General features: G+C 52.3%; 2 protein-coding genes across 2 annotated transcripts in view; one reads left to right on the top strand and one right to left on the bottom strand.

Annotated features, from left to right (window-relative positions):
• Positions 1–2,868, top strand: part of LOC103607681 (keratin, type II cuticular Hb6-like) — a 6,734-nt gene extending 3,866 nt beyond the window's left edge. Inside the window, exons 5-8 of the mRNA XM_008592157.1 lie at positions 3–86; positions 350–570; positions 2,563–2,594; positions 2,717–2,868. Coding sequence (XP_008590379.1) covers positions 3–86; positions 350–570; positions 2,563–2,594; positions 2,717–2,868 — 489 coding nt within the window. The remainder of the gene's footprint in view (positions 1–2; positions 87–349; positions 571–2,562; positions 2,595–2,716) is intronic.
• Positions 2,869–8,366: 5,498 nt separating this feature from the next.
• Positions 8,367–15,525, bottom strand: KRT83 (keratin 83). The gene is made up of 9 exons (XM_008592151.1): positions 15,085–15,525; positions 13,258–13,466; positions 12,136–12,196; positions 11,916–12,011; positions 11,122–11,286; positions 10,732–10,857; positions 10,169–10,389; positions 9,341–9,372; positions 8,367–8,835 (listed from the first exon to the last, which is right to left on the bottom strand). The coding sequence occupies exons 1-9, from the start codon at positions 15,466–15,468 to the stop codon at positions 8,684–8,686; spliced, it is 1,446 nt and encodes a 481-aa protein (XP_008590373.1). The 5' UTR covers positions 15,469–15,525; the 3' UTR covers positions 8,367–8,683.
• Between the last annotated feature and the right edge of the window lie 4,439 nt (positions 15,526–19,964).

A 19,964-nucleotide genomic window follows, 5' to 3' on the forward strand; every position in this document is an offset into this window, starting at 1 on the left:
CCCTGCGCCGCACCAAGGAGGAGATCAATGAGCTGAACCGCATGATCCAGAGGTTGACGGCTGAGGTGGAGAACGCCAAGTGCCAGGTATGCATTATGTGTGCCCAAACCAGAGAGGCCAATCCAGTGTCACATAGCATGTGAGTGCCCTATCTGGATCTCACCATTCATCTCTAACCCATTTGCACCTGTAGGGTCCCTAGTCATGGTCACTCAGGGAGACACAGGTGATGAAGGCAAGAGGCTCTGTGTTTGGGGTGTTTCCAGCTGGGTGGTGAGACCAGACACATCCAGGTAATGTACAGAGACCCAGTGGCCATAACCCACCTTATTCTCTTCTGGGTCCCCAGAACTCCAAGCTGGAGGCTGCTGTGACTGAGTCGGAGCAGCAGGGTGAGTCGGCCCTCAGCGACGCCCGCTGCAAGCTGGCTGAACTGGAAGGTGCCCTGCAGAAGGCCAAGCAGGACATGGCCTGCCTGCTCAAGGAGTACCAGGAGGTGATGAACTCCAAGCTGGGCCTGGACATCGAGATCGCCACCTACAGACGCCTGCTGGAGGGCGAAGAGCAGAGGTGGGTCCCATAGCCCTTTTAGTTTCCGAGCCCTGCCTGGGTTTTCAGTGTACTCTGCTCCTCACACTCTTGGCACCACTCCACTTCTGTTTTCAAACCTCCCCATCCTGCAACTGGACAGGTAACTTGCATAAGTCCTTTGTGTATGATCTAGCCCAATCTGAGTCTCTCGTGCCCACCAGGCACTGGTCTGGATTGGAGCCTTTTGAAAATCTGTCTTTAGAGCCAGGAGTCTGGCAGCAGTAATCCCTGTTCCTAAGAAGCCCAGCTCAGGCTTAGGTCATCTTCCCTGGAGAGTGCCTCCTCCTTCCCACCCCTAGTTGCATGTGCCACTCAGGATTCCAGCTCTCTTCCCTAGCCTGGCTCTGGCCCTGGCCCTGGTCCTGTCACCTATAATGATGGCTTCAGATTGAGGGTTCCATTAATTCACACTTATCTATTGTAATTACAACGAGTATGTCAAAGTGGTCTTCCGTTGCAGCATATGGGACTGAGTTAGACAGAAAGTAGGAACTTGTCCCTTGTGGCAGGTATGCCTTGCTCTCAGGATTTTCATTTGTTTGCTTGCTTCGGAGGTGGGAGGGGAGACGACCCATTAGTCAAGAAGCCTTCCTAGGGCTGGAGGGCAGATCTACAGCTCCTGCCCCTGTAAGGACAGCATTCCCAGAATGCGAGCCCATTCTTTGCTCTGGTTTCTTCCCCTTGACTGGTCAGGGGAAGGACCTGTGTCTGCCTGAGATCCCAGTGTGAGGGCCGAGACACACAGACAGGCACAGGCACCTGAGCATCTTGTCTTCTTGTGCACAGTCAGGCCCTTGGCTCTGGGGAGAGGAGTGTGGAGGGTGAGGATGCGGAGGCAGCATCCTGTGTACTGGGGAGATGAGAAGGCAGGTCTGGTACCTGGAAGTCAAAGTGATCACATGGGGAGCCTCCCAGCAAACTCAAGTACTTGCACTGGAGAGCTCAGAGGCACTGGGTCTGGCTGCGCCTGGGGAGTTTCATAAATGAAGAATTTGGGAAGAGGAGTTTTTCCAGTCTGCATTTAGAATTTGGAGAGACACATGGAGATGGCACTGGAAACTGAGAGGTCCATCTCTTTACTGCATAAGGCTCTTGGATTGAATTCAGAAGATTTAGGTGTGGTTCCTAGGAAACCTGGGCGTGGGAGGATTTGATATTGGGCTGCGGATCCTCCTCTTGTCTGAAGCTGATTCCACCAACCATTGGCCACTGTGGCTTCAGGGGAATTCCGTCTGATTCCCTTAGGGAGACAACGTTGTGTGGGAAGGAAATGCCAGCTGGGTGAAGTTAGGTGGCCTGAGTTATAGCCCAGCTTCTGTCGTCATTTCTTCTCGCTGGGCCTCAGTTTCTCCATCTGTCAAATGAGAGAATTGTTTTAGATAGTCTCTGAGCCTGTTTTAAATGGGTTCTAAAACCCCATTCATTCATTCAACAGTTATTTATTGAGCCAGGCATTGCTTTAAGGCAGTGTAGATTCTGCAGTGAGAAAAACAATAGACAGAAAATTCCACCCTCCTGAAGCCTGCATTCTTATGACATCAATCAGACTGGATTTAGGAAGTTAAATCTGTTCCCCTTAATTGCATTTACAGTTCAATCAGAACCAATATAGAAGTAATGCTGCTAATAGTTCTTAAGTGCTCACTTTGTGCCAGGCACTAAGCATTTCACGTGTATTAATTGATTTAATCCTCATAACAGATCTAGGAAGTAGGTTTTCCAGATGAGGAGACCTAGGCTGAGGGAGGTTGAATCGTTGCACAGCTAAGCAGCAATGGAGTGTGGCTCTTGCACAGGCCTTCTCTCTCCAGAATGCACACGGCGATCAGGGGCTCCCTGGCTCCTGACTAGCCCGTGTCCTGCACCTTCCCCTTGGCGAATGCCCAGAAGGAGGGCCACGGATCTTGCCTTCCACCTTGCTCCTGCTGCCTTTTCCGCGACACTGACCTCTCCTCTTTCCTCTTCCTACAGGCTGTGTGAGGGTCTTGGCTCCGTGAATGTCTGTAAGTAGTCCCAGCCCTCCCCCTTCACCGGCTGGGGTGGTCCAAGCCCCTTTGGGGAGGGGGCATTGGGCTGTGGCTGTGGCTGTGCCTGACGCGCGTCTTCACTTGCTCTCCCCGCACAGGCGTCAGCAGCTCCCGCGGTGGCGTCGTCTGTGGAGATCTCTGCGCCTCCGGTGCTGCCCCTGCTGTGTCCACCACAGTCTGCAGCGCCCCCTGCAGCGGCAACGTGGTGGTGGGCACCAACGCCTGCGGCGGCGGCTGCAAGAGGTGCTAGGAAGCTGCTGCCTTTGCAAGCTACCGTCACCGTCACCGTCACCGTCACCCTCCGCCCAGCCAGGACCTCATGCAACGGGAACGCACCGCCCGCCGTCGGCCTCCCCAAAACCGGTCCCACATGTGAACACTCTGCAAGCCCTCCCTGCTTGCTTCCCTCTGGGCGCCGTCCCCCAGGCGCCCCAAGCGCCCTGATCCCCTTCTGTAGTCTTTCCTAGTAGTTAATTTGTTGCCCTGAGGATCCATCCTTCTCTGCCGCCTTCTATTTTTTGCTGGATTCATTGGTCCTGCCTGTCTCCTTTCCCCAAGGTTGGAGGAGCAGGGCAGGCCCCAGAATCTCTGTATCTCTGTCTGTACTCTCTGGGAATCTGCCTACGTGCCTGCGGAATGGAGACAGGAACGTTGATGGTCGTCTCCGTGGAACTCTGTGAGGGAGAGACCCGAAGGGGAGAGCACTTCCCTTCCAGGGCTGCCTGCAGAAGCTTCTAAAAAGCCAATGACCCAACTGCCTGCACGTTTGTCTTTGTTTCACTCTGTGTCTCCAATAAACTAATTGTAGCGAATCAAACTTGGTGCTTCAGAGTCCTGAAAACTCCAGGGCTGTCCTTGCAAGGTGCTCCCTGCCAGAGAAGCCCTCGGGAACTCTCCATGCACCTCGCTGTTTTCTAGTGGGTGGAAATGACTGCAGTGGATGCTGTCCACCTGTCCTTGAGCAGCCCAGGCCTTGGGGAAAGCAAGGGAAGACTCAAGGAAGGAGGGAATCCTGTGGGGTCATGGGTTTCTCTAGACCAAGCTTTCTCAACCTCAACATGATTGACAGTTTGGGACTGGATAAGTCTTGTTGTGGGGCTGTCCTGAGCCTTTTGTAGGAAGTTTAGCAGCATCCCTGGCCTCTGTCCACTAGTACTCCCCCACCCCCAATTGTGACAATCAAAGATGTCTCTAGACCTGGCGAAATGTCTCCTAGGAGTTCTCAACTATGGTGATCTCCCCTCCCCCCAGGGGCACAGTGCAGGAGGAAATGGGTGGGGTGGAATGGAAGAGAGGTGTGTGAGAGAAGCAGAGTGGGGCAGAGGAAGAGCACCGGGCTGACGGTGCAGAGAACCGGGCTTCTAACTCAGGGTCCTAAGTGCTGTGGGCCACATGTATGGTCCACCCTTGGAGCTTAAGTTTCCTGTCTGTAGAATGAGGGAGGTTGGACAGTATTCCTAAGATCCTTCTAGCTCCCTAAGAAGGATTATGTTTGAAAGGGCTTTGTTAATACAGTAAAGACCTATGTCTGCATGCTGGTTCAGCTGTTTACCAGTTCCGTTGTAACTGTGGGCAAGTCACTAATACGTGCCGAGCCTTAGCTTCTTCATGTGTAACATGGGATACTGATACCTGCTGGGTCGTAGGGAGGTGTTTTAAATATCTATTGCACATAACAAATCACTCCAAATGGAGAGACTTAAAACATACTTTATCATTTCTCAAGATTCTGTGGGCTTACTGGGCAGTTCTCCTTTTCATGATGTTGTCCGTGGTGCTAGGATGTTAAAATGTCCTCACTCCCATGGCTGGCTAGATTTGGTGCTGGCCACCAGCTGGGAGCTCAGCTGGGGTTGTTGGCCAAGGGTTGTGTATCAGTCATTGTCCAATCAGAAGACAATAATTTGAACAGAGAAAGTTTAATATAAAAAGTTATTAACTACAACAGAGGATTGGAGGAATGATGGATTGGGTAGCAAAAAGCAAGAACGCTAAAGAATACAGGAGTTGCAGTTATAAGAAGCAGCCCCTATCCCTAGACCTTTTCATCAGCATCTAATGATAATTTCCTTACCATCCATTAGACTTCATGTGTCTCCTTGAGGGCATTCAGGCTCTGCCTGACACCTGCTCCCAAAGCCAATATTACAGGTTTCAGGTTTTGTTATAGCAGCACCCCACTACCAGGTACTAACTTCTTCCATACTGCTATGTAACAAAATATCCCCAAATTTAGTGGCTTAAAACAACATTTTTTATGACTGTGTAGATTGACTGGGTGACTCTTCTGCTTCACGTTGTTGGCTAGGGCTCTGGGATGACTGGAAGGTCCAAAATGGCTCCACTCATCTGGCTGGCGCTTGGTGCTGGCCACTGGTTGAGAGCTCAGCTGGGGTGGGGGCTGACAGCCAGGGGCTCTGTTCTCCTCCATGTGCTGCCAGTCCTCTTAAGGCCTGGGGACAGAAGATCCACCACATTCTATTGGTAAAAGCAGTCATGGGGCCAGCCCAGATTCAAGGGTTGCTGAGGCGGTCATTTCTAAAGATAGCTACCACAGGAGGATTAAATGGGAAGGTACAAATAAAAGTTTGGAATATAGCATGGCATGTAATAGATACTCAAAAATTGGTATTTGTTGTTGTAATTGCTATCACTGTGATATCATGACAGTACAGCACTCAGCCTCTGAATAGCAGGAGGCAGAGTGAGTGGTAGAAAAAGACTACGGGATGGAAGTCTGGGGTCTTAGGCTCTTGTCCTAACTTTGCCACCAAGAGAGTGTGGTCAAGCCCCTTCACCTTTTGGAACCTCAGTTAGTTTAACCACAGGATAAATGATGGTTGATACCACCAGCTCACTGAATGCAGAATAGGGTGGATGCTGAGGGACTGTGACTCTGGGCATTGACACTACCATGGCTGGCCTTATCTCAGGCTTCCCTGCACAGAGGGATCTGATATGCAGATGGCTCACATTCCTCAGCAGCCAGTAGGAAACTTCCAGAGAGGAGGCAATTGGCTCTCTGTGAAGCATGGAAGGCCTTGTTAATTGGCTCATACACCTACCTCTGGAAGATAATGAGAAAATTGCCTGGAAGTAGGGATGAGAAATGTCCTTGGATGAAGAAAACTTTTATGGGGTGGAGTGGAGTTGGGGTAGGAGGGGGCAGTAGAGGAGAATGTAGAAATAAAGGGCATATTTTAAGTTTCTAGAAGGCACTGGAGAGCAGTCCCCAACTCCTCCCCACAAGAACTGAACTCACTAGAGTTCCTGGATGTTGCCATGCTCTTTCTCTAGCCCCACCTTTTCATATGCTATTCCCCGTGTCTGGAACAGATCTCTGCATCCTGGCTAACTCCTTACTTAGGTTAACTTTTTGCCGTGAAATGTAAGCTTCACAGGGGACAAACATCTTTGACTACTTTCTTGGCTTATATGAACCCAAGCTTGTGTAACAGTACCTGGTACATAGCAGGTGCTCAATAACTATTTGTTGATTGAATAAATGGGCTCCTGGTCTTCACTGAGGTCTCAGCTTCAATATTACTTCTTTCGGGAAATAACTGGTATTTCCTGGTTAATAATCCTTCAGCTATGCTTCTCTTTCTCCCCAGCACCATGGCCCAGGGCTCTGTGCAGCCACCTGTCTCCTTGAAAGAGAAGTGGAGTGGTGGCGGAGGAGATGGGGCTCAGAGGTTCAGAAGCTCTAACAGATGGAGAGTTCATAACATCAGTCTTGCCTGGTCCCTTGAACTGGTAGGGTGGAAGAAAGGTGCGTCACCTCCAGAGGCATGGAGCCTCCCTAGGTTCTCCCAAGTGGCCCCTCAATGACATCCCAAGGCTGGCAGTCCTCATGGTATTCTCCTTAAGCCTGGGAAGGGAGTGTTAAAATCCCCGAGCAGAGTTCAGAGTCTCTTCCCAAGAAGGTCGCAACTGAAAAGGCCCCTGGAGAGCCTCTGATTCAAGCCCTCTCCTGACAGGCGTTCAGGGCATTTTGAGCCAGGGTATGGGAGAAAGATGGGGTTAGTGGGGAATGAGGAGCCGTGAGGGGTCCTGAGAGATTAGTCAGAGCAGACATGTAGGACTTATGTGTCTTTATCCTGAGGGCAGTGGGGACCCAGTGAAAGGTCAGACTTGTGTTTTCTGAATGTCTCTCTGGCTGCCGTGTAGTGGGGATTGGGAGGGGAGAAGAGCGGAACTGCAGGCGAGATGGTGGCCGGGACATGGGTGGTAGCAGTAGGGAGGGAGGAAAGAGGTGGATTAGAGAGGTAGTGAGTAGGAAAGAAAAGCACTTGAGGGTTAATTAATTTTGAGGGGGAAAAGCAAGGATAGCTGATCGGTTCTGGCTTGGGCAGCTGTGTTGATCTTGATGGGGAGGTAGGAGGAGACTCTGGCTGAGAGGATGGGAGGTGGTGAGTTAGGCTGGAAGGTCTGTTGAGCTCGAAGTGTGTCTAGGACTGCTGGGTGGAGGCGTCTTGTGGGAACCAGGCACGTGGGTCTGAAGCTGAGGAGCGAGGGTGGGAGGAGAGTCATCAGGACTCTGGCGCCCAGTTGGAGGATTTTAACCAAGGAGGACATTAACCATGGACAGCAACTGAAGGCACAAGGCTGAAGTTATTGCCCAGGGAGAGGGTACAGGCAGGTGAGAGAAGGGTCGGGGGGCACATTAGTGATCGAGGTAAGCTGCATGGGTGAGGGACAGGAGCCAGTGAGCAGGCTGCCTGGGAGGACTGAGAGGCTGGCCTGAGCCCAAGACTCAGGTCAGGAAGCAGGAGGGAGAGAAGGTGACAGGGGCCCTACAGCTTGGGTCCTAGGGGCCTAGAGATTTGGAGAGGGAGTGAGGGAAGGCGGAGGATCCTCCAAGGGCAGTGTGGTGAGATGGGTGGGAAAGGTCAGGGGCTGGAGTAGGGCTAGGCGAAGAGGAGGAATGGAGAGGGGCAGCGAGGAAGGAGACGGGCTGCAGAGAACGTGGCTGCAGCCTTCAAGAACTACCAGGGCTGGTCCTTCCAGGGGGCACAGGAGCCATCTCAGCCTTGGGGCTGACACTCTGAGGGATCTGGGGATGAGGTGGTGAGTGGGGGGCAGGTGAGAAAGTGATTAGATGGTGTCCTCTACCCCACTACAGGGCTTTTGAGAGGGCTGTCTGGGGCTGAAGAGGAGCATATGTGTATGGGGGGAAGGCTGGGAAGGAGCGGTGTCATCTTCCCCTTGTTTGGTGGGCAGCATGGGGACGACAGTGACAGTGGGGTGGGGTGGGGTCCAAGGTGGCACAGGGTGGCACCCTGATGGTGGCTGTTGGCACTTGTGGTGGTTGCTGCTGTGATACATGTGTGGGGGTGGCGGGTGGGGAGCAGAGTGAAGGTGTGCCAAGAAAAGAAAGGAGTGTGTGTGGGGAAGGGACTAAAACTACACGGGCACACACACACATACACACATGCAGTACACGCACACACACACACACACGCTGCCTTCCAGCATACCCCGTAGCTTCATATGGTACCAGTTGGAGTAACAAAGCCCCAAACCACCCCTGACTGACAGGTGTGACTTGGGCAAAAGGTTCTGGGAGCACAGTCAGCACTGCCTGGTCAGGGACAATGGCATTATTTGGGGACAGGCTCTGCAGGTGTCCTGGTTGACAACAGGTTAGAATGACCCTTGTCCTAAGGCCATATTGCTGGGCTGCGGTGCTCACCAGTTGGTGGACCTGGGTTTGCTCCAAGAAAGCAAGACAACACAGCACAGAAAGTGGGTCACCCAGTTTATTGGAAATGGGAGATGAGAGGCCAGAGAGGCATGGGAAGCAGTCCCACCATGCTCCTCCCAGGGTAAGAAACCCTTTTCCCTGGGAGGGGCTGGAGGCCAAGATGGGGAAAGGGATGGGTCCATTCCCGGGCAGCAGGTCCCTTTCCAGCAGGACAAGATGAGCAGAGGAGTGGCTGGTGGGAATGAGCCAGGTGGTGTATTCTCAGAACACAAGGGGAAAAGCCACCGATGCACCACTGTTCTCAGCTGGGGGTGGGGACAGTGGCAGAAGGGGCCTCCTTGGCTCTCTCCTGGGCAACCTAACATCTCCCCTGGCCGCAGGGTGCACACATGCCTGTGTTCACTGCCAGGTTCCCACTGCAGGGGGCACTGCAGGCACTGCCTATCACAGGTCGGGAGCCTGACACACAGAGGTCCCCGCACACGATGCCACCCCGGGAGCTGCTGACACCTGCAGAACAACAACAGGGTTAGGCGGCCTGGCTGGTGGCGATCCCATCCAGCTACCTTCCTTCTTTGGTCTGTCTGATTTGTCAGCCATCCAGGGAAAGATGCAAAGTGCTTCAATAGTGGTTCTGAAGGTGTGGAGAGAACTCTAGCCTGGGGGCCAGGAGACCTGGGTTCTAGTCCCAGTCTGCCTTGTGACCTTGGGCAAGTCCTTTCCTCTCTCTGGGTCTCAGCTTCCTCAACCAAACAAAGTGGAGGTTATACTGAGTGACATCTGGGGTCCCTTCTTGCAGTGACATCTTGTTAATCTTTCACCTCCCCAACCCCATTCATGCTGTGAGCTTTGTCCTGTAAGCTAATTTCAGTTTTTCCTGCTGCATGACCACCTACTCCCCTTTACTTGGGCAATTACTGAAAACACTCCTCCCAATGTCTCTACACACTCACACCCGGAAATCCTTGTTGTTGCCCAACCTAAAATTTTCTTTTTCAGGGCTCAAGATACTTACAGACATTCACAGCTCCAACACCTTCACACAGCCTGAGGGGGGAAAAGGTGGGGAAGGGGAAAAGAAAAGAAATTAGAAGAAGATCATCAGATATTGGAGGGGGTGGAGAGGAATGGGTATAGGGGCATGAAAAACAAGTATAATGTATTTTGAGAAGTAAAATAAAATAAAATTAAATTAAAAGAAAAAAAAAGATCATCAAATATTCCCTACGTGCTGGAATGGGTCATCTCAGGGCTACTTCCGGTTTATAATTATGCCTTTGTGCAACTTAGAAAAAAGGTGCCTTTCTGGCAGCAATTCCAGGGCACACTATTTAGCAAGGAGAGTATGAGCTGGATTTCGGCTGTCACTCATCCCTTAGCTGGCTGCCTTTGTGCAGTATACAACCTGAACAACTGTATCTGGCAGACCCAGACAGGCTCAGCTTTAGGAAGGGAAAGGTCCTCTTAGGCATACAAGGTCAGGGCCAGAGTTTGGCCAGCAACTCTACCCTAGGGAAGGTGACCTCCTAGAAACCAGGCAGGGTATGAATCTTGAAAGAATTGAGGATGGGACAATGGGAGGATGTCCTGAATTGAGAGCCAGGTTGCTTAGGTTCCAATCCTAGCAGGGCCCTGGGCCCTCTGAGATTCTGGACATCACAGTGGCACTGGCTTTATATGATAAAGGGAACATGTGCAAGTTCCAGTCTGCTGAGATTTGGGATGTAAAGAGCCAAGAGTCTAGCTTGGGGCCAGTTTTTGAAACCGAGACTGAGATATGGTGGAATCAAAGGTGGCCGGGTCTACGAAAGTGGGGTTCTTGGGGTAGCTGGGTTGTGCCCACCTCTGCTCCTCGCCCTCCAGCAGGCGCCTGTAGGTGGCGATCTCGATGTCCAGGCCCAGCTTGGAGTTCATCACCTCCTGGTACTCCTTGAGCAGGCAGGCCATGTCCTGCTTGGCCTTCTGCAGGGCACCCTCCAGCTCAGCCAGCTTGCAGCGGGCATCGCTGAGGGCCGACTCACCCTGCTGCTCCGACTCGGTCACGGCGACCTCCAGCTTGGAGTTCTGGGAAGCAGGGGAATGTGGGGAGGAGAGAGTGAATCTTAGTTTCCTGAAATCCCAGCCAGACTCCAATAGGATCATTCAATTTCTGCTTTGAAGTATTGTCTCCACAATCAGCCTCCTACCTTTCCTTGCACACACACTCACACACACACACACACACACACACACACACTGGCCCAGACAACAGGAATGTCTCAGTAGAATTCCTCAATCTCACTGTCATCTGTGAGACTGCATTTACCCAACTTGCTAGGAAGACTTTTCCAGAGTCTAACTTAAGTCCTCTGCTATAGGCTAAGCCCATAGTCTTCCTACGCTGAGGGGTGGGCCGGGCTCCTGTACCTGGCACTTGGCGTTCTCCACCTCGGCCGTCAGCCTCTGGATCATGCGGTTCAGCTCATTGATCTCCTCCTTGGTGCGGCGCAGGGTCTCTCCGTGCCGGATCACCGTGGCCTTCATCTCCTCGCACTGGGGGGAAGCACAGATGCTCATGAGGCTCAGGGTGGGACCTCACACCCACTCAGAACACCAGGGAGGAGTGTGCAGGTTGTTAGTGCTCAGCCTGTGCTACCACACTTGGCAGTCCTGCCCTGCCACCCCAACCCCAGAGAGGCAGCCCTTCTCTTACCATCCCTGGGGATCTGAATCTCCACACAAAAGAAGCCTTTTTTAATATATACCTTGTATCCCTCCCCTGCCATGTCTAGGAGGCAGGTGTCCTGTGCCACTCACCCTGCTGCGGTACCAGGACTCAGCCTCGGCACGACTGCGGGTGGCGATGTCATCGTACTGAGCCTTGATCTCGGCAACGACGCAGTCCATGTTCAGGTCCCGGCTGTTGTCCATCTTGACGATGACCGAGGTGTCTGAGATGTGGGCTTGGAGAACACGGATTTCCTGCAGGAGGTGGGGGAAGAGGAAGGACCACCAACCTATCTGGGCTTTTCCTTATCCACAGATGCTTATAATCCCTTTGGCTCATCTGGAGTCAACTTCTCATGTTTGGAGCAGAACCCCCCCCCCCTGATGAAATTGTATAACTTTTTGCAGAAATAAGAAATCCTTTTTGAGAAAAACACAAGCACTTCTCAGTCCCACTTCTGGAATTATTCAGGCCTGTGTGAACCGAGGCTCTTCGCTATGACAGTGTGTCACAGATGCTTCCTAGGGGCCCAGACCCTGTGCTGGGGCCTCTCCATTCTCCTAGAGCAACCATATAAAGGAAGGCTCTTGGCTGCTGGAGAATATCCTGGACTGGAGAAATGGGTTTGAGGCTGTCCGATGCGTGTGTGGCTGTGCTGCACCCCTGGCTCAGGGACACAGGTGGTGTCCCCAGGCACAGCCGTCCTGGAGCGCTCACTCCTGTCCCTTACTCGATCTGTCTGTTTCGGTTCTCCATTCCTCTGTCTCCCTGCTTCTTTCCTTTGCTCCCTCCAACCCTCTGCCCTTGAGCCCGAGTCACACATCAACAGGCCTAGGTCATGCCTGGGCTGGTCTGGGCAGGGGTCAGGCTGAGGGCCCCTCACCTCCTCGTACAGTCGCCTCAGGAAGTCGATCTCCTGGGTCAGGGCCTCCACGTTGGCCTCCAGGTCCGACTTGCGCAGGTAGGCGCAGTCCACCTCCTGTGTGGGGCAGCAAGGGCCGTGAGGCCAGCTCTCCTCAGGGTGCTCTGAGGACCCGGATGTATGCGGCAGGGCTGAGGGGATGGGGTGGCTGGGGACTTGGGGTGGGCTTGGCTTCACTCACCTTCTTTAGAGCCACAAATTCGTTCTCCGCTGTGGCCCGAAGTGCAACTTCTTCTTCATACCTGAGGTGGGCAGGGAGAATGGGACCTTGTCTGAGCAGCTGTCAACCTTGGCCATGAGCACATGTGCAAACGCGCCTGATTCCTAGACCTCCCCCTAGTCATCCCCCACCTCCAAAAGAAACAGGGCAGGACCAGGGAGAAGTCAGGCTGTAGGTCTAGGCCTGCTGGGATATACTGGAGACCTGGAGCACCCACTCCCGTATCACCTCTGAGCTTACTTGGTGGAGGTAGGATGGCAGGATCTGAAAGCTGTGTATGTGAGAGAGTGTGTGTGGTTGGGGAGTGGGAGGTGGCTGTTTTTCTCACCCAGGTCTCCATTTTCTTTTCCCCTGAGCCCTCCCTGGCCCCCGACTTTGCTGCAAGTAGTGGATCCCCTCTCTGTCATTACCTCCTGGACTGAGACAAGAGAAGTCAAGCCTGTCACTTCCTCTTGCTCTGTGGGAAGGCCAGCTCAGGCACAGAGGGAGGGGCATGGTGGGCCTGGGGAGTCCACGGCTGAGAACGTTACTGCAGGAAGCTGGCCACCTCTCAACAGCAGGTTCCTTTAGAGCACCCAGTGCATATTCATCATGCTGTGTGTCACATTTTGTAACTGAAGGTCCAGATCTGTGACTATGTCATGTCTGCCTAACAGCAGACTGCAAGGCCCATGGGGACAGGGACTATGTCTACTGCTTGGCCCTGGATCGCTAATGCCCAGCCAGTGTCTGGCTGGCACATGGTAGGCTTAGTTGAGTGAAGGAGTAAACTTAAGAAGAAGGATGTCCAGGACTTTGAGAGCTGAACTCAAAGGGACCAAGGAATATGAGTTCTTCTGAGGGGTGTGGTGGATGGAGAAAGGGAAAGAGCATCATTTCCCTAATTTGCTGGTAGGAAGACAAGGTGAGTTTCCTCTCCAGAGAATCAGGACCCACCCAAGGGACCCCTGTGCCTGAGGTAGGGCATGCAGTGCAGGATCTTCCTGTTCTCAAGCAGAGATCCCAGCCACAGATTGGACACTCTCCTGGGCTCCAGGAGCTTCCACCAAGCCCTTTCCTAAGCCAGTCCCTTCCCACACTCACTTCTTCCTGTAGCCCTCCAGCACCTCCTGCACGTGGTTGAGCTCCGAGGACAGCCTCCCGCTGTCGGCCTCCACGCACTCGGCCTCCCGCCTCAGCGTCTCGATGTAGCCCTCAAACAGCGGCTCCAGGTTGCTCTCGCAGCACTTGCGGTTCTGGTAGAACTGCAGCTTGGTCTCCAGCAGCTTGTTCTGCTGCTCCAGGAAGCGCACCTGCCACCCAGAGGCAAAGCCTGAGAATCTCTTCTTGCAAGATCAGAGGACAAGGGAGGTCCCAGCACCAGTGCCTGAAACCCCCCAACTCTCTGGCCCAGAGTCCTCCCTGGTGGGAATTTTGTCACCTCTCTCAAAAACCACACCAGGGTTTAATCAGTTTATCAGCTGGAAGTTCTTCCTGAGATCTAACTTCAATCTCTTCTAAGGCAATTTGCCTGGTCTCATGGAAAGCACTTAAACGATGCTGAGTCCAGACTCTGCTGCCACTTTTTAACAATGTACACTTGGACAAAGCACTTAGCTCCTCTGCAGAGTGGGGAGGTTAAAGCTCACCTCACTATGAGGATTAAACAAAACCTGGTACAGAAAGGCATCCCCATGCCGAACAACTACTACACCAAGCCAAGTGTGATCATCAGCGTGCAAATGGACAGGTCGACCTTCCTAGCAATGCAGACTATAAAAGTTGAAAGATAAAGTATGTGCGAATTATTGAGACCCTACAACAACAATGCAATTAGAAAAATTGCCTGAGATATTAGTGCAGGAATGCTCTGTGCACCAATCCTCTCATTTTACAGACGAGGAATCAAAGGCCAGAAAGATTATCTGACTGTCTCAGATCTCACAATGGCAGAGGAAGAGCTCACTCTGACCTGCTGCCCTACAGGGGTCTTCTCTCGCTATTCTAACTATAGGCCATTGGGTGCACGGAAACTTTCACATCCATCTCCCTGCCATGTGGTTGGCCCATTACCCCACTCAGATCCCTTTGTCTAAAAACTTTGCCACACTCCTGGTAAGTTCTTTCTTATGCTATCCTTGGTCTTTCATGCTGTTAGAAGTTCTAGGTTTTTTATTTTTTTGGTCCTTCTTTGTGGGTATCTCTCTAGTGTGACTTTTCTTTTGAGGTTGGTTTTGGAGAGCTCTTCCTGGCTCCAGAACTGCTTCCTAGTCAGAGTCTTTTCTCTTGGCCCCTCAAGCATTGCCCCATGGTGGTTGCCTGGATTTGATGGAGAAGTTGGCTGCAGACTTGAGCTGGACATTGACTCTGTGGATGGCTTCAACTGAATCCAGACCATGTACTGCTTGCCTCCCCATAAGGCCCACGAGAATAGGGACTGCGTCTATTGCTCACCCTTGGTTCCCAAGTCTCAGGCACAGTGGCTTGGACAAACTACTCTGGTCTCTGGTCAGGGGCCAAGTCACCACACAGTATAGAAACAACTCTGTGGGATCCATGAGATACACGTCCAGGCAGTCTTCTAGCATCATGTTCACTAGCCCTGCCCTTGACATAGGGAGCACATCCTTGGCATGGAAGCACTTATTTAGCTTCAAAAGCACTGAGCACCCACATTTCCTTACGAGGTGATGTTATCTCTAAAGTTTCTGCCCCTAGTACTGCTTGTATGTTTTTAGTTTGTTTCGCCCATCCAACTGGTAGCTCCTGATTCTATCATCGTCTTTACGTCTTTCAGTCTGTGTCCTAGAAGTATGACCACCCTTCCCTTTGGCCTGGGGGCTTCCATGGGCAAGTGCTCACTTCTGACTCCCCAGCCTGAGTCCTGAACAGGGGTAGGGGTTCAGGAAGGGTGTGACCCAGGACACCCACCTTGTCGATGAAGGCAGCGAACCTGCTGTTGAGGCACTTGATCTGCTCCTTCTCCTCGTGCTTCACGCACTGCGCGTTGGGGTCGATCTCCAGGTTGAGGGGCGCCAGGAGGCTCTCGTTGACCGACACGGTGGTGATGCAGGGGGGGCTGGGCCCACACACGCCGCCGGAGCGGTAGCCGAAGCTGCGGCCGCAGGAGCCGGTGCGGAAGCCCCCGCAGACGCTGTGGCTGCCGAAGTTGCCGGCGAGGCCGCGATAGCAGGAGATGCCGCGGTAGGGGGCGGCCGTGATGCAGCAGCGGCCGGGCCGGGGCCCGCAGGCCGAGGCGCAGCTGAAGTTTCCAGGGTGGAATCCGTAGCCCACGGAGCTGAAGCCACACGTCATGATGGAGGTAAGAAGGTGTCTGAACAGTTGAGAAGTTGGCAGAGGATGGAGCCAAGGGCCTGTGCTCCTGAGTTGTGGCCGGCCCTTTTATGTGATAGGAGCGGCTGGCATTAACAGGGGCAGCAAAGGGACAGTAGCTGCATTTTATTGGCTTGGCATCACCCGGCCTCTCAAGCGCCAACCCCGCTTGCCTCTTCAGTGTGGCTGTGTCAACAATCCCCGGCCACAGGCCCTGTTTCATCTTCAAAGCCCTTTATGAGCTTCCTCATCGCCTCTGCCCCTCCCGTTGGCACTGGTGTGGAGAAAGGAGACTGGCTCCTGAAGGTCACAGTCCACGCTTCGCGTGTGGCGAATGGGTGCTGTGACCTGGTGTGAAGCCTGCTCTCTGAACCCCTTTCTGGAGGGGGCATAGCTGGGCTATGGGCCCTGGTCCTATTGCAGGCCTTGGGGTGGAGTGGCTGGCCTATCCCAGGAGGGGGCTGCATCCTGAACAACCTCTTGTTCTCTTGCTCCTTACCTTCTCCTCTACCTTCAGGGCAGGTTTCTAGTTCATTGTCAAAATCAGCTTCTCTCCTATTCCTGCCCAGAGCCTGGTTAGGATGGGAGTGGGAATAGAGATTTGGGGGGTGGGATGGGGCAAGGTCTCTGCACTTGGCGTTTTCTAAGTGCAGGAACACTAGATGGGTCATCTGAGAAACTGAGTCAGAGATTTCAGGACAGAACCAGGGCTATTCTTCAGAGTTCTGGGCATCATTGCTGGTGGGATCAGGAGCAGGGATGAGAGGGATTGATCAGGGAAGGTTTCTTGGAAAAGAGTGGGGAACTGGGTTTGAGGAGGTTTGGGGTGGAATGGTACAGGGTTGAGAGGAGATGAGACAAGAGTGGTCTCTGGTTTGGAGGCTAGACTGTGTAATCATTCATTCACTCATTCATTCGTGAAATACTCAGCAAGTGCCTGCCAACTATGCAGTAGCCACTGGGCTAGGTTCTGGGAACCCAGCAGAGACCTGGGGTGTTTGGAGGCAAGAGAGGATGGCATGCATGTGAGGGCACTCGTATTTGGCCTATGGGGAGTGGGGAGAGGCCACAGGTGGAGGGAAGGCCCCCACAATGTCCATGCTGAGGAACCGGGGTCTAATGGGAGTCTTTTAGGTTCCCAGCAGGAAAGCTCAACAGTGGAGTCTTGGTGCCTATGCACCCACCAGGAGGAATGAAAGGTACAATAGATGGATGTGGGGATGCAGTCACCAGGGTCCTAAAAGGAATCACTTCCTCTCCTCAGATGGTATGAGAGGAGTGGGAGCTCATGTGGCTGTCCCTAAGGCCATGCTCTCTTAATTTGGCCCCTCATCCCTTTGGTCTAGGACAGGAGATGACTTTGATGGATGCACAGTGGGACTGAGCCAGGAGGTTTCTCCTAACCCAAGGATCTGAGCCCATAAATCCTTCTAAGGGCACGTCTCTTGACTGCCTTTGTATTTGAGGATGGCTCCTTTGATGGACCTGTTTCTTGACCCAGCAACAGCCAAACACTGACCCAGTCTGGGCTAAAAATAACCTGCCACGCATCCTACCAGGATCCCCGCCTTTGCCCTCCTCATTCCCTCTCAGAGTGAGTGGGCCAGTTACATCCCAGAATAGGGGTTTGGGATGACAGAGGAGAGGTCCACCTTTTGTGGGGCCTGTGGGAGGGCAGGTGGTGGTGTAATGGAAATCTGTTAGGGAGCTGGACAATATCTGCCATGGATCTAGAAAAAAGGACTGCCAGCCCTGCCTCTTGGGCCCTATGGGGAGGTTTCCACAGAGTCTTGAGTCTGGGGCAGGGACTCTGGGGATGTGGGCTGTGATCTCCAGGCTTCTGATACAGAGACACACCAAGGGGCATGGTTTTGGGGTGGGGAAGGGGTGGCTGATTCCAGCTGAATGGCTGGTGGGATTTCTGGAACACCTGCGAGGGAGGCTGGGCTGGCTGGCACTTTCACGCTATGCTTTTGCTGGGTCAAACATCAGCTGGACACCCAAGAAAGAACTAGGTCTTTGTCTCCTCTCTTCTTGCCCCACACTGGAGCTGTTGAGCACCTAGAAGTTTCTCAATACATGTCCAGTGAGTACGTGGGATTCATTTCTTGGTGAAATGCTGAGGGATGCAAGGCAGTGGATCCTTCATGAAGCGTTTTCCCATCACTGTCCTAGTAACTGTGCTGCCATCCTCTAATCTGGCTCCTCTGTGTACTGAGCTGGATCCCCTCACTGAGGGCTCTGCTCTGTGTAGACACACACACCTCCTGGGTTGGAGGAGCCATGAGAGTGCTCACCCTTGTCTTGATTGAAGCTGATGGTAGCATGGATTTGAGATAAAAAGACATGGTTTGAAGCCCAGTGCTGCCACTACTAGCTTTGTGATGTCCCACAGGCTGTGCTTCCCTGGTGTCCTTACTTGTAAAATGCAAATGGCAATCCCTACCTTGCTGGGCTGTTGGGAAGATTAAACAAGTGCCTGGGGGTGGGTGGGCCCCTTCCTCCCCCCATGCTAACCAGGTGACTGGGTCTTTGCATGCAGCCAGCAGGGCCTTGCACAGGGACAGTGTGCACAGGCCAGTGAGATGCGAAGTGCCATCCCTGGGTAAGCAGAACACAGCTCGATGGCTTTACAAGGCAGTCATTGCCCCCTCAGAAAGCCTCCATTACAGCTCCTATCTGTTAGTGGCTCAGAACAAAGAGAATTGCAGGTCAGGGGGCCCCTTGCAAACAGACTTAGACAGGAAGCTGACAAAGGGACAGCAGAGCCAAATAGGCTGCCTCCTTCCACCTGGCTCCAGGCTGTGGTTGGTCCCCACCCTCAGCAGGCTTACAAAGGCTCTGGCCAAGCCACAGGCTGACTATGCCCTGTCCCTGCTCTTCATACCCTGGCCTGCTTGAAGGACTGCTTGCCCTGTCTATCCAGTCCTCTGGTTCCTGCCTACCTCCCAGGGATTTGTCCACCATTGGCCTTATTCCTAAATGTGTTTTTCTGGTGGCTGCCTGCCTATCTGCCTGGTCTCTGACTCACCGATGCTCTGAGTTTTGTCATTTCTTCTTGCCTTAATATCCATGGGCCTCCACGTTTTTTGTTCCTTCTTAATGGATTTTTTGATAAACAACCTATAAGGAGCATTAGTAAATACATCTTTGTACACATCTCCCTGAATTTTGTTAAAAGAAAATCCTAGAGGTGGAACTGTGTCCTGGTCACAGGTGTGCCTGTCTGTTGCCTACCTGGCTCTGGAAGTTGTGTTTCCACAGGGGGCTGCTGCAATGAAGTAGTAGGACTTGGAATTCAGGAAATGTGGATGCAAATGCCATTTCTGACACTGTGTGACATGTTAGTTAATCTCTGTAAGCCTTGTTTCTTCATTGTAAAATGAGGATTCTAACACTGGCCTTCTGGGCCTCTGTGAAGATGAAACAGGGAGTATATGTGAGAGCCCAAGAAGACAGCCAGTCAGAGAGTACCAGGTGAGCTCCCGGCCTCCTCCCCCGGAAAGGAGTGCCTGTGCCTTTGCTCGCCTTTGTTCTCCCAACCTTGATGCCTCCAGTTTTGCCTTCTGGCTTTGAGCTCACAATATGCTGAGACCTATGAGCTAGAGCTGTTACGTGTAGCAACTTCCTATACTCAACAACTACTTACTGTCAGGAGTGCCTGTGCCTTTGCTCGCCTTTGTTCTCCCAACCTTGATGCCTCCAGTTTTGCCTTCTGGCTTTGAGCTCACAATATGCCGAGACCTATGAGCTAGAGCTGTTACGTGTAGCAACTTCCTATACTCAACAACTACTTACTGTACAAGTACTATATACTGTAGAAGATGAAGAGGAATTTAACACATGGTCTTTGTCCTCAAGGATCTGTTTAGTTGTAAATATGCACAAGTTAAATCTATGCTAGATACACGAGTTCTTCAAGACATGTCATGATTTATTGCCAATTGACTGGTAGAGCACATCTTAGGAGTTCAGGGGAGGAGCTTGCTGTCAGCTGAAGCGGTCAAGAGAGGCTTTGTAGGAAAAGTCAGACTCAAGCTGGGCTTTGAAGGATGGGAAGGTTGGAGCAGTGGAGGCAATGCCAGGCAGTGAACTGCAGAAAAGCACAGGAATGTTCACAGGGCAGTGGATACGCTGGTTGAAGCTTAGGGGATGTCATAGCTAAAGGACACACACTCCAATGAAGGTCTTCAACAAGACAAGGATGTCCACTCTCATGGCCATACTGTGGTATACTGAAATTCTTGTCCAGGAAAAGACATCTGTGTAAGTGTTGGAAGAGAAGAGATAGAACTGGCATTATTTTCAAACAATGGGATCAGCTGCATGGAAAACCCAACATAATCAACCAATAAAGTATAGAAATAACAGGAAAAGTTGAGCAGTGCTGCTAGTTACAAGGTCAACTTAGAAAAATTGAAGAGAGCTTTCTATATTAGTGACAACCAATTAGAGAAGATAGAAAATGAGATACCATT

The sequence above is a fragment of the Galeopterus variegatus genome, unplaced genomic scaffold (genome assembly GCF_000696425.1).
Source record: "Galeopterus variegatus unplaced genomic scaffold, G_variegatus-3.0.2 Scaffold7624, whole genome shotgun sequence".
Taxonomy (NCBI): domain Eukaryota; kingdom Metazoa; phylum Chordata; class Mammalia; order Dermoptera; family Cynocephalidae; genus Galeopterus; species Galeopterus variegatus.

Excerpts from the sequence above, each read along its gene's own strand:
- KRT83 (XM_008592151.1), bottom strand. The coding sequence starts at position 15,468 with ATGACGTGTGGCTTCAGCTCCGTGGGCTACGGATTCCACCCTGGAAAC. Across the intron at positions 12,012-12,135 it reads AATTTGTGGCTCTAAAGAAG|GAGGTGGACTGCGCCTACCT; the intron begins GTGAGTGAAGCC and ends TGCCCCACACAG. Across the intron at positions 8,836-9,340 it reads TGTTGGAGCTGTGAATGTCT|GTGTCAGCAGCTCCCGGGGT; the intron begins GTAAGTATCTTG and ends GTTGTTCTGCAG.